The 14,243-nt window shown below is 35.8% G+C and overlaps 1 protein-coding gene across 1 annotated transcript; it reads right to left on the bottom strand.

Annotated features, from left to right (window-relative positions):
- Window positions 1-689: 689 nt before the first annotated feature.
- Window positions 690-6,988, bottom strand: LOC136985884 (regulatory factor X 4-like). The gene is made up of 19 exons (XM_067283260.1): window positions 6,167-6,988; window positions 6,035-6,092; window positions 5,847-5,970; window positions 5,723-5,784; window positions 5,583-5,660; window positions 4,915-4,948; window positions 4,739-4,837; window positions 4,594-4,671; window positions 4,281-4,444; window positions 3,954-4,054; window positions 3,677-3,883; window positions 3,507-3,601; window positions 3,323-3,440; window positions 3,107-3,250; window positions 1,493-1,615; window positions 1,361-1,421; window positions 1,212-1,287; window positions 1,052-1,143; window positions 690-984 (listed from the first exon to the last, which is right to left on the bottom strand). Exons 1-19 carry the CDS (start codon window positions 6,183-6,185, stop codon window positions 807-809), a joined length of 1,911 nt encoding a protein of 636 aa, XP_067139361.1. The 5' UTR covers window positions 6,186-6,988; the 3' UTR covers window positions 690-806.
- Window positions 6,989-14,243: the final 7,255 nt, after the last annotated feature.

Below are 14,243 nucleotides of genomic sequence, written 5' to 3'. Positions count from 1 at the left end.
ATGCTACTTTTTGTTTGCTTGGAAAATCTATTTGAGCGGAAAGAATTTTTACGTTAAATAAAATTCGGAAAGATTAGTGTTTTTATTTTCATTTTCTAATCTCAATTTTTGCCACAACTTTTTTCGCGTTATAAGAAAAATTTGCAATGAAAAACAATGGAAGCGATGCTCTGTTTAGTACAATTAATAAATGTATATATTCATTCAATTTTTATAAAACTCTAACATTCTTGAATAAAAATAAGATGTAATATATTAAAATTTACCGTTAATTAATTTAAATAATAATTTTTAAACGTAAAAAACAATGCGTTTTTCTCCTTTAAAGGGAAGTTTTCTTTTCATTTATATAAAATGTGTAAACATTATTTTGTAATATTTCATATTATTTTTTTTATTAAAAAAGAATTTGAAATTAATTACCGTAAAGGTTTAGGAAGAAATGTAATTGTATTATTATTATTATTATTACTGTATAATACAATCACATTTCCGATGAATATAGCGAGTGGCTTAATCGAGTGAAATGCTAATATGCGTTAAATGTCGTATTAAACCGTATCGAGTGCCGTTTAAATAAATTTCTTATTAGTGTATAATGTATGTTACGGGGTACAGTAATTGCGAAGAACGGTTTTACGATGACAGATTATCGGCACTTGGGGAAACAGAGACACCGAATAACAACGTTAGGACAGGCACAACGAGGAATCCGTTTATTGGATCTAATAAGCATTACAGAACAATAACGAGACACATAATCAAACTGTCCATCAACGCGGCGGGGTCGAGCACTCGAACTCACTTTAACCATCGCAGTAAACTACCACGTCGCTTCTGTTCTGCACGTGATGTCGCGAGACATCCGCATTTCTTTGTCGGTATTGTCCTTGCAGGTTGTAAGCATTATAATAAGGGACTCCGTTGTCCGGATGGAAAGCGCTACTCTCCTCTTGTTGCTGGGGCAAGTTATAATAATGATACCTACGAGTGGAAAGATATTAAAGTCGATCAGAAATGCGTGTTCTTTAGGAATTTCGGAATTCCTTACCCGTTGTCGGCGGATCCACTTCGACAAGCTTCGTTTCTCTGACTAAGAGCTTCGTTAGGCGAAGACGCTTCGTGACTACCCACTAGATATTGCTATAAATAAGACATATACAGTTTAGGTTAAGGAAATGTTATATATATAATCAATTATTCTTACTCACCTGATGAGATGCACTCTCTTCCCTGGAGCAGACCGACTGTGTCCAAGAATTGCGTGTGTCTTCTCCTTGAGAGTAACTGAACAATCGAACTATTTGTAGAAATCGAAAAGTTATTTTATAATTACCTGTAGTTTTAAAAAAACAATTACTTTTGGCAATATTCTCCGGAAATCCAATAATTATTTGTCATCTGATCCTCCGTCGACATAGCTACGGATATACGATTTTAAGTATAATCGTTTGTAAGATTGATTAATTTAGAAATTATGAAGGATGCTTACGTCTTCGAGATGTTCCCGATGTCATAGGTATTTCTTGATTGGAAATAGTCGAAATGTTGCTGTACTGTTCCCTAGTATTGTATGACGTGTCTAAACCAAAAGGAATTTGAGAATATTCTGCTCCTGAAAATTTTATTTTTAGTCTGATTCAAATTTCAAAAGCATTGTTTAAGTGTAAAATAACTGAAATACGGATAGAATTTTTATATCTTTTGAAATTAATGAATTACTGTTTGATTTGTTTTGAATTTTACCTGTACGCTACTTACTAAAGGTGAATTGTTTTAATAAATGACCGCTTACTTTTAAAATAAGGTCATTCCTTTTATAATTTTAAACATATGAAACTTTAATTTCAGTAAAAAAGTAAATTATTTTGCAAACAATTTAAATTTTAAATTGATAAAAATAAGATTTTCTTTCTCAACTTATTTCACTTCGTAAATGAGAATTTCAGAATATGATTTTATGGTATTTTATAGTATGGTAATATTTGTAAAAATTAGAAACCAAATTTATTAATTGTACGAGTTTTACGTAGTATAATCATGTAATGGGAGTTTCGAGAGGTCGGGGAACAAATTAGTTCGGATAGATCCTTTGAATTCAAATGCACAGCGGTGGAAAGATCGGGAGATTTGCCCACGCCACTCGGGTATTCCAAATAGAAATCTTCCATTTCGTCGACATTTTAACGGTTATTTTGGAAAACGAGTGAATGCAGGACGCGTGACACCTAAAACTTTGATCCCCAATTTTGCTAGCTTAAGCCCGAGTCAGAAAAGGTGGGATTGATTAGAAGGACTCCCCGCCGTTAGATATAGATCGTAATCTGTTTTCGCTTTCCCAATTATCTCCGATATCGGACACACCGGACTTCCTTATCCAACCTCTGTGTTACCCTCTTGAATTAGTTATTGTTGAAAATAATAGCCGGAAGTGATAAATATCGATCCGTTTGATCTGCCTTTTCCTCTTTTAACAATCTATCAATTATCCTTTACTGTAACTACAAGGCATCTATTCGATATTTCAGAACCTTTTCTTTCCGTAAACATAAATATTGACAAGGATTCATTAACTCATTTGCCGAAATAAAATCATCCTAATTATAACTGATTAAGCTAAATCGGATTGCTAATGTGCAATATAAAATTCTCTAGTTAATGCTTCGTCAAGTGTTCTAATTAAATTTACCTGTAAAGTAGAATTTAACTGTATTTTTATTTTAAAATCCTTCATTTTCCCGGTCAAAATAACGCTATTATCAACAATTAATAGATTAATTTTCTTTTAATTTGAACAGAAACATTGTTTCTTATTGTTTTCACCTATACATTGACTCCCTTTTCCACCAAAAAGAACAATTAAGAATCCGCGTAAAAGAATATATTCGTAATGTGCCGTACCCGAAAGTTATTAGAGAAAGATTTTCAAAGATTAGAAACATATTAATAATTACTCTAAAACGTCTATATAATTGTTTCTCAGAAAGAATTTATTATAATAAGTCTAATGCTAAAGGGATCGAAATAACTGGAAAACGAATTATTATTATATTAGATATTCAAAATTGAAATTGAAACTTATCATAATTGCCAATATAAAAATTACCTGCCAAATAAGTATCCGGTATTTGTGGAGGCATATCGTTGGCAATATTCCTTAAAAACTCCTTCACTTGTTCTTCTATGTGTATAGTCTCCACTAGAAACAGCACGTAATCGTCAAACATCAAACGCAAAAGATGGAAAGAACCTACGGAAAAAATCTCGAATAAAACGCTATTTTTACGAAATCTATTGAATAAATTGTGAAAAAAAAACCTACCGAAACTAGCTGCGCTGTGTAATGTCATGTCTCTGATTACCCGAGTTCCGAAAGCTGACCATGTCAATAGAAATTGACTTGCCAGACGTCGCACGGAAATGCTGGCGTTACTACTCGGCTGAAAATGTATAAACCGTCACGTCTACATCAAAAATTTGCCTCGACATAAACAAATCTGTCTTACCAATAGAATACATTTATTAACCAAAGCCTCCAACCATTCTACGTAGGCTTCCATCGAGCCTTCCTCCTCCAACAAGGATTCGAACTCTTTGGAAACTGAAAAGAGATTTTCAGTTTCCAAATTAAAATTTTAAAAATTCTTATTTAGCGAAATATTTTTTGACTTTATACATTTCTTAATTAGCTGACAAGTGAGTCCATTTTGGTCCTGTTCCATGCTGTATAGAGTTTCCCGACAAATAGCATCGATGTCGATTTGTCTCCAATCGTGTAACATCTGAGAGATGACGTCACCGTTGTGGACCACCATTCGGGAAGCTTGGGTCAAATGATTTAGGGACATTTGTCTACGCAATACTTGAGCGAAACGTTTGGCCACTAGAAAATAATAAAAAAAAATTGTCTTTATTCTTGTTTAATTAAGAAAAAGGCCGAATCAGCGACTCACTTTCCAATTTAATGGTTTTAAGACCCTCCGGAAGGTTATTTAAAGCCATTTTGAGCCAACCGTCTAGTTCCTGGACGAATCTACGGATGAGTTTAGTTAAACTGCAACGAAACATTCGTTAAAATGAGGTAAATTTCTCCAAAATCGAGCTTTCAATATTAGACTAATAGATAAAATCTTAGGCTATAAGTTAAAATAATCATTTTTAAAAGTATTGTTTCACCTATTAAATTAAAAATCAAGGCATATAACCATTGGATTTACTAGTTAAGTTATTTACCAAGGCATGAAATTGTGTAATTCGATTGAAACCAGAAAAGAACTAACCTGTCTGGAAGAGTTTGTAAAACAGTAGGCAGTAACACACTAGAAATGGCCTTATACAAGATGGAATCGCATACTCCAATCAAGTTAACTAAGACATTAGTCTCAAACAGAGGCGAAAGATGAGAAGGAATTCCCTGCCAAAAGTGTAGTAGAAAGTTCTGCACCTGAAATGTATCGATATGTAAGTCTACCGATGATAATCTATTCGTTAATTAAAGTAGAAAGGACGATAAGAGAGATACAGTATATGTTATTTTATTTTATACTATCCACGACTTCGTTCTGAGGTGGCGAAGTCGGGGACAGAAGTTACCTCGTTAAAACTTCCGCGAATGATAGTGTCCAGCAACCTCTGACAATGTGTTCGGTACATCATTAAGAAGGTGGTGATCTAAATGTCAAACGTCGATGATATTAAAAAGCAGGAATGATTGTTTAACATCATTTATCCGTCTTACCTTTTCTACATCGATAGAAGAAGGAAGGTTCAGTTCTTTAACAGTGGGAAAATCTGGAAGGACGGTGCCTAGGCGCGATCTCGGAGAGTACAGAGGAATCTGTTGGAAAGAGAAGTGTAGCACACACTCACTCGGCCGGTAAGACCTATTTACAGGAGAGTTTGTAAAATACCAACCTGTTTGTTGACTTCTCTCTGAATGTCGTGATTGCTGCAAAAATATAAGAAGTCAATGGAGGAGTAAAAGACTCTGTGTTTTTTCTAGTCTTCAATTCTGTATTTTTTTTTTAATATTTTCAAAGAACCGAAAAGAATCACCGGCTTTGAAGGGTCGAGAAATGGTTAATTTATACGTTGGCGCAATTATTACAATTATAATAAACTATAAAAATGGGAATGGGTTTCGATTCGATTTTAAACGTCTGCAAGGTAAATATTAAGAGAAAATGCCAAAGAGGCGAGGAGTCATGCATTCTCTGTCCGTAATTGCCGGTAAGCGATACAAAATTAATCTGGCACAAAATCGAAGGAAGGAAAAATTCTAATATTAAAATGCAGAGGATGCGTTCGATAGAGGAAGGATCGTTATTGCAAGCTTCCCTAACCATAAATAGCTTGGACTCGGAGGCACGCTTCGATTAAGCGCAGCCGGGCAACGCCTAGTCTTGCCAGAACGCGATATTGGCAAAGGAGGAGGACGAGGACGAAGAACACGGATCTGCACTGGAATATGTAGATGCAAGAGGAAATATGGGTGCGGAAACGTCCCGGAAGCCCACGATGATAAATTGGGATCCACATCACTCACCGTGCAAGATAGAGCGAAAACTTATGATAAGGCCTACCTGCCAGTGCCCTTTTTGGAGTAAGAAAGCTGAAAGTATAGAGATGATTCTCGGACAGCGATGCCATAGTAATGATATCTAGAACAAATGGTAAAGTAAGTGAACGATGAGAGGAATTGTTTGCAAACATAAAAACTTACCTTGATTGTCCCCGCGTTCCCAAACGTCTAGTGGTCAATTGAGGGAATTGTTGCCTGATGATCTGATAGCAATTCTTGTTAGTTTTTTAGCAAGTTAAAAGGAAAAGTACAGGTAAGAACTCACCTTTCCGAAACTGGCGGCGTTAACGGGCTGCATGCCATTCTTGGCACAGAAATCCACGTAATGCATGTATAAAGCGCTGCGAGGGATACACACGCCTTCGGCTACTTCGTAATTCTCTTCCAACCTGAAAAGTTGGCAGACAATTAGAGGGCGCGGGCAGTGGGTGGGACGAAGAAGGGAAGACTTACCACATCAAAGTGGCAGGAGTGGAGTGCGGCCGGAGGATGCGGCTGGCCTTCTGTTCGCCTAACAAAAATAAACTGCGGTTTAGTAACCGGAGGGCATCTTCGAGATAGGACCGGCTTACAAACACTACTTACAATCGTGCCCGACGTCCATGGGCCGGATCGCTGGTGTCGGGCCGGAAGGAGAGTGCCGCCCTTCCTGGTCGCCGTTTCCTTTATAAGACCGACGGAAGGCGCGGCCGACGGACGTCGAAAGGACCAATGGCAAAGCTCGTTACACCGAGTCTGCGCCGGCCGAGTAGAGTCGAGGCCGGTCATTGGTAGTCGACCCGGCGGATGTGAGCGGGATTCCCGGTGCACGGAGGGGGGATTCTACCGGCGGACGAACAAACAGACGCATAAAAGATCTTTTGAGAGGCCCGAGCCGGCTGTTTGCCTTTCCCGCCATTCGAGCGAGTGGTGCAAAAGCTATTGAGGGGCCGACGTCTCGGTCGCCTAGTCGAGCGCTGCTTCGGGCCCGGCCGTATCCGGCCCGAAATGAAGCCAATCTAATAAAAATTCACTTAAAGGTACCGTTATTGGATGGTGGAGGTGTTTCCGGGCAGCGCCAGCTCTTTTACATCTTCAAATTGAGGAGAGCGTTTATTGCGAAACTCATAAACAGCGACGATTGCGGTTCCGGTAACTTTTCAATTGGAGTGGCAGCGATCGGATTTCGCCGGGCCGCGTGATTGCGTCGAAATGAAAAATACCAGAAATAGTTGGCAAATGAGGCGAAGTATGCAACGCGGGGATCGATGTCCACCGCTAACAAGTCGAGTCGAATTAATGGGCTGCTGGGGCAACACCGGCCACGCACGCGCCCGTCCCCGGCGAAGAGACCGGCCCTGTTGTTTTATCGCATTACCCGCCGATTCCGGCTCCTCCTCCGTCTTCCACCAATTAAAATCGATTCTCTTCTTTCCTCCGACTCTCCTCCCTTCGGCCCGCTCCTTCCGCCGTCGACTTGGCCGGCCCGCTATCGATTTAATGCCAAAGAGATATAGAGGGGTCCGCCCGGATTAATTGGGGGTTAATTGGCATTGGCGTGGACCAAGTGTCGGGTCGGTGACAAAGGCGATTAGATAAGAGAAGGGTTGAAAGAAAAAGCGTAGCTAATGTGATTAGCGCTTGACCATTAGTAGTTCTCCTCCCTCGTCATCGGCAGATTAGGCAGATACGCACGTGGCCCTCAATGCACTGGATTTCTAATGAGCTCAATTTCTCCATCCGAGCTGCAGCGACAGAATGGGTGTTAGTTCAATTACGGCGTGCTTGCCGTAATTTGTCCGTGTGACACGAGGATTTATTAAATACCAGCCGCTGTTAGTGCGGAATCTCATAAGGACGTTGCTGATGAGAAACTAATTGGAAGTGACGCTCGCCCCTTCCCGAGCCAGATAACGACACCTGCTGCTCGACCTTATGACATTTTTGCGCCCATTGCGCCGGCGGATTCCAATTAACGACGACTTAATCGACGAATTATTAAATCGGCGACCGCCCCTCCGCCTCTCGTCTAGGCGCTTCCACGATAAACACGCGCCTTCTAGCTCACTTTCCCTCATTGCCCGGATAATCGAGCCCGTGGGCCTTCGAACACAATAAAAAATGAGGTATTACAAGAGGTAATTAGAGCGTGTCGAACGACGTCGAGCGCAAGGAAGATATTGAAAATTCTTAAGACCCGTTAAACAGAATCCACAGTGATTAAATCTTTAAGGTAAACTATACCGAGATAAATATAAAATTAAACTTTACGTATTTAGGCAACCTTATCAAGAAGCTTGCATATAATTTATATAATTCGATGCGAACCACCGGCCTTCATTCCGTTACACACGCGAACATCACTTTTCTTTTCCTCCAAAAGACTACCGAGGAAAGAGATCTCTACTTGAAAGATATAGCAAAAAGTATTACAATAGTACTGTATTATCGAAACATTAAGATATATCCAAGAAATAATCCTCATTAATATTGATATAATCGAGTTTTTAATATAATAGGCAGTTACAAATTCGATCATTCATCACAATTGTGGCGGAAAAGTGCCTAAAAAGTCACAGGTCGGGGTGTTTTTTTTTCCTCAAATACGTGTATAATATTCTATAAATTTGCCTATCGTATAGAGTAAGGCGCCTCCTCCATTTGATCGAAGAAAAACAGTCAGTCGAAAGTGCATTTAAGCACAGTTGTTACATAAATTTAACGAAGAATGTTTCGACGAGAAGCAAAGAATAAAATTAATTTCACGAAACTCTTCTGATAATGAAAAAATAATTTAACTTTCGTTTATCTATAGAAAGTCTTTACTTTCATTGTTCTTTTTTATAGATGCAATATATTCGGTTATTTTCATTGATTTTGCTACAATATTCAGTAAAGACTTAAATAATTATATTCTGATTTTTATTAGATTTATATATATAAGAAAAACAACCATTCAATCAATACAGGCTTGAAAGAACACGGATAAGTAGACGAGATGAATATTCAATGAAACTTCCAAATATAATTTAATACTGGTAAAATTCGAAGAAATAAAACATTAAATTAATTCAAAATTTATTCTAATGTAAATCTTACTTCTTCGTCCCACTATTTTACACGTAAATCTTAAAGAATATCTTAATTTAATGTGTTTAACACGAATACAAATCGAATAGTTTATGAAATTGCAGCAGTTGAAAAAGATTTAAAATAGTTTTTAATAGTACAAACAAGGAGAAATTGGTTATGGAATTCATTTCGTTTATTTATTTATTATAAGAAGTCAACGCGTATAATAAATAAATCGGAGTAAGCGATAAAAATATACGAAAATTGTAATTAATCGAATTCGTATTTGAATTTTCCGTTGCTGTTTATAATTTAAACAATTTTCATCTCTATCAATCTGTGCATGTTATCAGTTATTAATCTGTACGTTAATTATATTAATCACATTAATATGATTCGCATTATAATTATCTATGCATAAATCTTGCTACATAAATTTTAATGAAAAATAAATCGAATAGGCCTAATTTTAAATCATTTTATGTCATATAGAGGGGATAAATAAATAAAATTACAAATTTTGATAGGCCTAACATACAATAGTTTATTTTTGATTATTGTAAAGTTATTACATTTATGTAAGATAACAAGTATAATATATAACTTATATGGAATGTTATATAGGAGATAGAGTAATTTATAATATATAAATTCGATAATATCTGTATATTTTGAAGGAAAAAAGAGATAAGAATCCAACGAAAAATGTAGGCCTATTTAAGCCTAGCATTCTTAAACCATAGCTTTAACTATTCTTCATTAATTACTAATCAGATTTAAGTATTATATATATATAATTTCACTCATATTTTTCATAAGGAACTACTTTTCTGACTCATCAAACATTTTCTACGTTTATTTAGTCTAAAGATAATGCATTCGCATTATATTCTCTTTATCTTGTACAAAATATGCCATCAAAACTTATCGATATCACCATAAATATATGTTCCGTTTAAAATACGAATATAGCGGTAGTCCTTATTGGTATCATTTATAAATCTAACAAAATATTGCTTAAAAAGTACAATATAAAATAAGGAAAAACGGTCATTTTACCCGTTACGAGTATGTTATTTAGTCTGATATTCATATACAAAATACTATACGTAACAAGCATTAATCGTAAGAGCGATTGCACTAAATAATAATAACAAAAATCTCTTTCAAAAATTATTATAATTCATAAAGATTTTGGTATCAATATATATAATACCGGGATTTTTTAGTTATCTAACTCGTATTTGCCCGTACGTTTTATAACGAAGAATGCGAATTACTGCGTTATTTTTACTTGTCCGTTCTCTGAATATTGTTTCTCGACACTACTGTATTTGTAAGTGGGCGAAAAATTGGCCACGCTGCGAAAATGAGAAGTTATTGCAGAATAATGAGAGCGGCGAGATGGTGTTTGTCGTCGATTGAATGCAGAACAGATTTAGATAAAAAACGAATAAAGCAGATTTACGAATACACGAAGGAAGAAATATATCGGCAGGTAGTCATTTCGACTATAGGATACAATCGTTGTCGGAGAATTCGATGAAATTTGTTAGAAACAAGAATCGATCCCCCCAACAAAACTCCGGCTTTAAGTTACAATTGTTAAAATTTATTTTTTCCAATTGATTTTCTGAAAGAGGAATTTTTTCCCTAACATATAAGTTCTAATTTATATCTTCTGTATGTACTGTACATAAACAAATTCATTCTTCAAATATATGTATTAACAGATTCTTATGTAAACAAATTAAATAGATTTCTATTTATTTCAGTTTTTGACACGAAGGATAAGATAAAGAATAAGATTATTCGTTTTAAAAATTTTCTCATTAAAATATGCTTATGTCGAAATTTAAATTAAAGAAAATAAAGAATGCAAAATTAATTAAATCAAGAGTTTAGAAATATTTTTAATTTAAAACGAATTTTCTTCTAAAACGAATATAATAGACTAAAGTTATAGTTTATCTCGCATTCTTTTTCGAGTAATAGGATGAATACTACCATAAATAATTGTGTCAGTAAGAAAACTAATGAAGAATAATAAGTTATATATATATATCATTGTTGTGAGTAATAGTCTCGTATTGCCTGAAAATTAAATGGTAAATTCTCATAGAAATGATGGGAGATACAAATAATTACTTAAACGTGGTATTCCTGTTCATTTTGAACGAATACGATCCTCCGCGTCAACGATGATTAAAAGGAAACAATGGACGAAATGTTCTATTATATTACGTAAACGATTGAAAAATGGAGGTCGTCTCTCTTCCAACTTATAACTTGAGAATGTAAATCGATTCATAACTCTAAAGATAATCCGAAATATGTATTTTTTAGAATCGAAAAGAAATGCATTTAGGATCAACTTATCGATGGTTAGTAATCGTTTTCTATTTAATGGCAACCGACATCTCGATTCTTTATAAGTTACTTTCTTTGAAATCCCTCAATGGTAAATCTATTGAGCAGATTTCAAAGCTCAAACGCTAAAACGTTTACCGTCGAGATGGGATAGTGGTGTATATAATAGGCGTTTAATTTAAGCGTTAGGTTAGTTTTTAAGTGACTGTAAAAGATAGCGCTCGTGTAGACTCTTTCAGGTAGGGAACCATCTATTTTGTCTTCCTCTCCCCTACCGGTTTTTTTCTATCGATTCACTGGTATTCTAGCCCACTTTTTCTGGACAAGGTTTCCTCTCCTATCCACCGGAAACGGTTTGTCTTCTGTGGAGCAAAGGGAAAAAGACCCACCCGACCCAATGAAATAGCGGTCGGTCCAGGAGTGTTTGTTTATTTAGAGCGGAGGAACGTATCCGAGAAGTAATTTGTGGAGTAGACGCGGTCGCAGAGTATCGATTGGGCTGAAAATTGAAAAAGCAGACAAACAATTACTGACCGAGAGAGATCTCCTCTTCCGTAATATCGTCAACCAAACGCTAACTGGAGGGGAGGAAGACTCGTTCGTCCTCCTCTCCGCCTCAGCTTTTCGGTCATTTAGACTCTCTCCGGACATATTTCTCTGTACAAACAAAGTTTCTTTTATAACGGGCTAAAAATGAACAAAAAATACGGCCGTCGACTTTGTTCTGGAACCTGGCAAATCCATTCTGGCAGCGGAACTTTCACATTTAATTATGTACAAAATCCCAAATTTTACTTGTAAATTAAGTTTAAATAGAATTTAGATAAAATTAAAAAATATTTTTATAATTAAAATACTCGAGAACATTTTAATTTAGAAATTTTATAAATTGCAAATATATTTACCGAAGATTTTATAGTATAAAATCTTACTTTGACATATTGTGTCCGGTGCATTATTTTATTGCCTATAAACTTCTATTTTTCTAATGAAATCATTGATAAATATATTAACGACTCGACAGGAACTATATCAAACGTATATATTATTGTAAATAGAATCAAATGTCATACTCAAATGCTGGAAAGAGCGTTGGAAGACGTCGGAGTGCCTTTCCAGTTAAACATTATGCCGACTTTGACGTCGGCGTCATTTACGAAATGGACCAATCGCAGACCAGAAAACTACTAAGGCTGCGGGATCGACTCCGTGTAGAAAATGAAATTCGATGGAAATGACGTAGACAACGATTATTTTTCCAATAGAAATGTCTTTCGGTAATAACAGAACTAACGAGATGGAGAGTTAAGTTTATTAAATATCGAAATTTGATAATAAATCTGAAAAGCCAGAATATCGATCGATAGCCAATATTAATCTTTAATATATAATTCAAAGTTCACGGCTCGCCTGAAAAAAAAAAAAACAAAAAAGAAACAATATTTTATGCTTTTGCGGCTTTTCTTAAAAGTATAAAATTATTTTGTCGCCATCTGTCGACGACGATAAGAAGTTACGAATGGAAAAGCAATATTAGAGGCAAAGAACCGGTGGAAAAGCGAGAAAGGAAAGGCAATGCGCATATGATGGCGCCTGAGGGCGTGTCTATAGGAGGGGAAATGAAGATATTTTCTCGGAATATAACAGTTGTTAAAATCGAAAGCTGTCGACGAAGTTGAAGGGATTTCAATTTCTCGTAAGGTAGTTAATGTAACTCCTACAGAAAGATATTTTTTTCCTTTTTCTACGGTTATATTAATATATGAATTCTTATCTCATCAAAAGAATGTACAGAATACTGGAAATCATTTATTAAATTTTCTATATAATTCATTTACCTTTCCAGAAAACATCGCAAAATAACTTCTTTTCTTGTTCCCGTGCACTTGAAAAGTTGAGAATTTAAATGTATTAAAAGAAAAGAAAATAATAATAATCATAACATCTCCATTTAGAATTCTTATTCGTACAATGTTTCTTACGAAATCAATAACCTACACCTGAAAGAGAAAATATAACTCATCGAAGAATTTTATTTGGGTAATCTATCTTATACTACTTATGCCACTTACGATCGTCTATTCACACTGTAACAAAGATCGGATTACTTTAGTCGGTTAGGGCCAGCCGCCAATATAATTAGGGCTCCTCTCCAGGACGTTCTCGGATGTAACTAGGTCGTTGCCTTCATCCGGAGAGAAAACATTCACCTAGCCGAAGCAAATTTGCCATTTATATGATTAAAAATAACAGTGCAATAAACACGATTTTTTCCAGTGCGTCCTCTTAAGAACTTAAATGCTCCTGTAAAAACTACGCAATCGAGTAGAAGTTCAACTCACGTTAAATGAACTCTTATTGGACGTCTTTCTGTCGTGATTGCGCGAATTAAACAATCGAATACCCGAATTTCTAAAATTACCATTGCTGGCAAGTCTTTTTAACCAGAGTTAATTTTTCCCCTCCGAGATTACGAGGAATAAGCATACAAATTATTAGGTGACTTTCAATAATTTATTTGTAATGAAATGATTTATTACAGTGTCGAATAATCCAAGTAATATATTACGAATGTATGGCATAACCGCCATTATTCGTGGTACAGTAATTTTTACTCTTAAAAAGCATTCGATTGAATCTCTCATCTCTAATACCGAATGGTTTGGTACGTCGATGCATATAGATCGAGTAACGCCATTATGTTTGGCATTTTACTTTTTTTGTATAGGAAATTAAGTATCGCTTGAAAATCGATTTAAATTATATAAGGAATTTGAATTTTCGGGGAGCTGAACGACGAAACAAACTGGTCTGCGTGTATTGAAAACAATCGTTTCGATTAAGGATGAAAAATTCGGAAGATTGATAAATCCGAAAGCGCATGTTTTCCTTTTGTGCATTCTCGAAACTCTGATTTATTCCATTCCTCCAGTCGGCAGGTTGAACGGGATTATATTTACAATAGACTTGACGTGATCACCGCAATGGTTTTTCGAACAATGCCTAATATGTTTGTGCCATTATTCTCTTCGCTCCGTTCATCCGATAAAGGGAATTGGGAGAATATTTTCCACTTCGATAATTGGTCAGAATTATTCACCAAATCGCTCGAGAGATGAAGTTTCAAGGTCGCGCGTCGGGGAAGCTAGTTTCGTCCGGTGTCGCCATCTTCCGTCAGAAATTAAAATCATAGAAACACCGTTATTATTGCGAATTTGCTCTCATTACTTCGAGTGTTCTC

Source organism: Centruroides vittatus, unplaced genomic scaffold, assembly GCF_030686945.1.
Source record: "Centruroides vittatus isolate TY-2023 unplaced genomic scaffold, ASM3068694v2 contig_980, whole genome shotgun sequence".
Classification (NCBI taxonomy): Eukaryota; Metazoa; Arthropoda; class Arachnida; order Scorpiones; family Buthidae; genus Centruroides; species Centruroides vittatus.
This window is presented reverse-complemented; position numbering and strand designations above follow the sequence as displayed.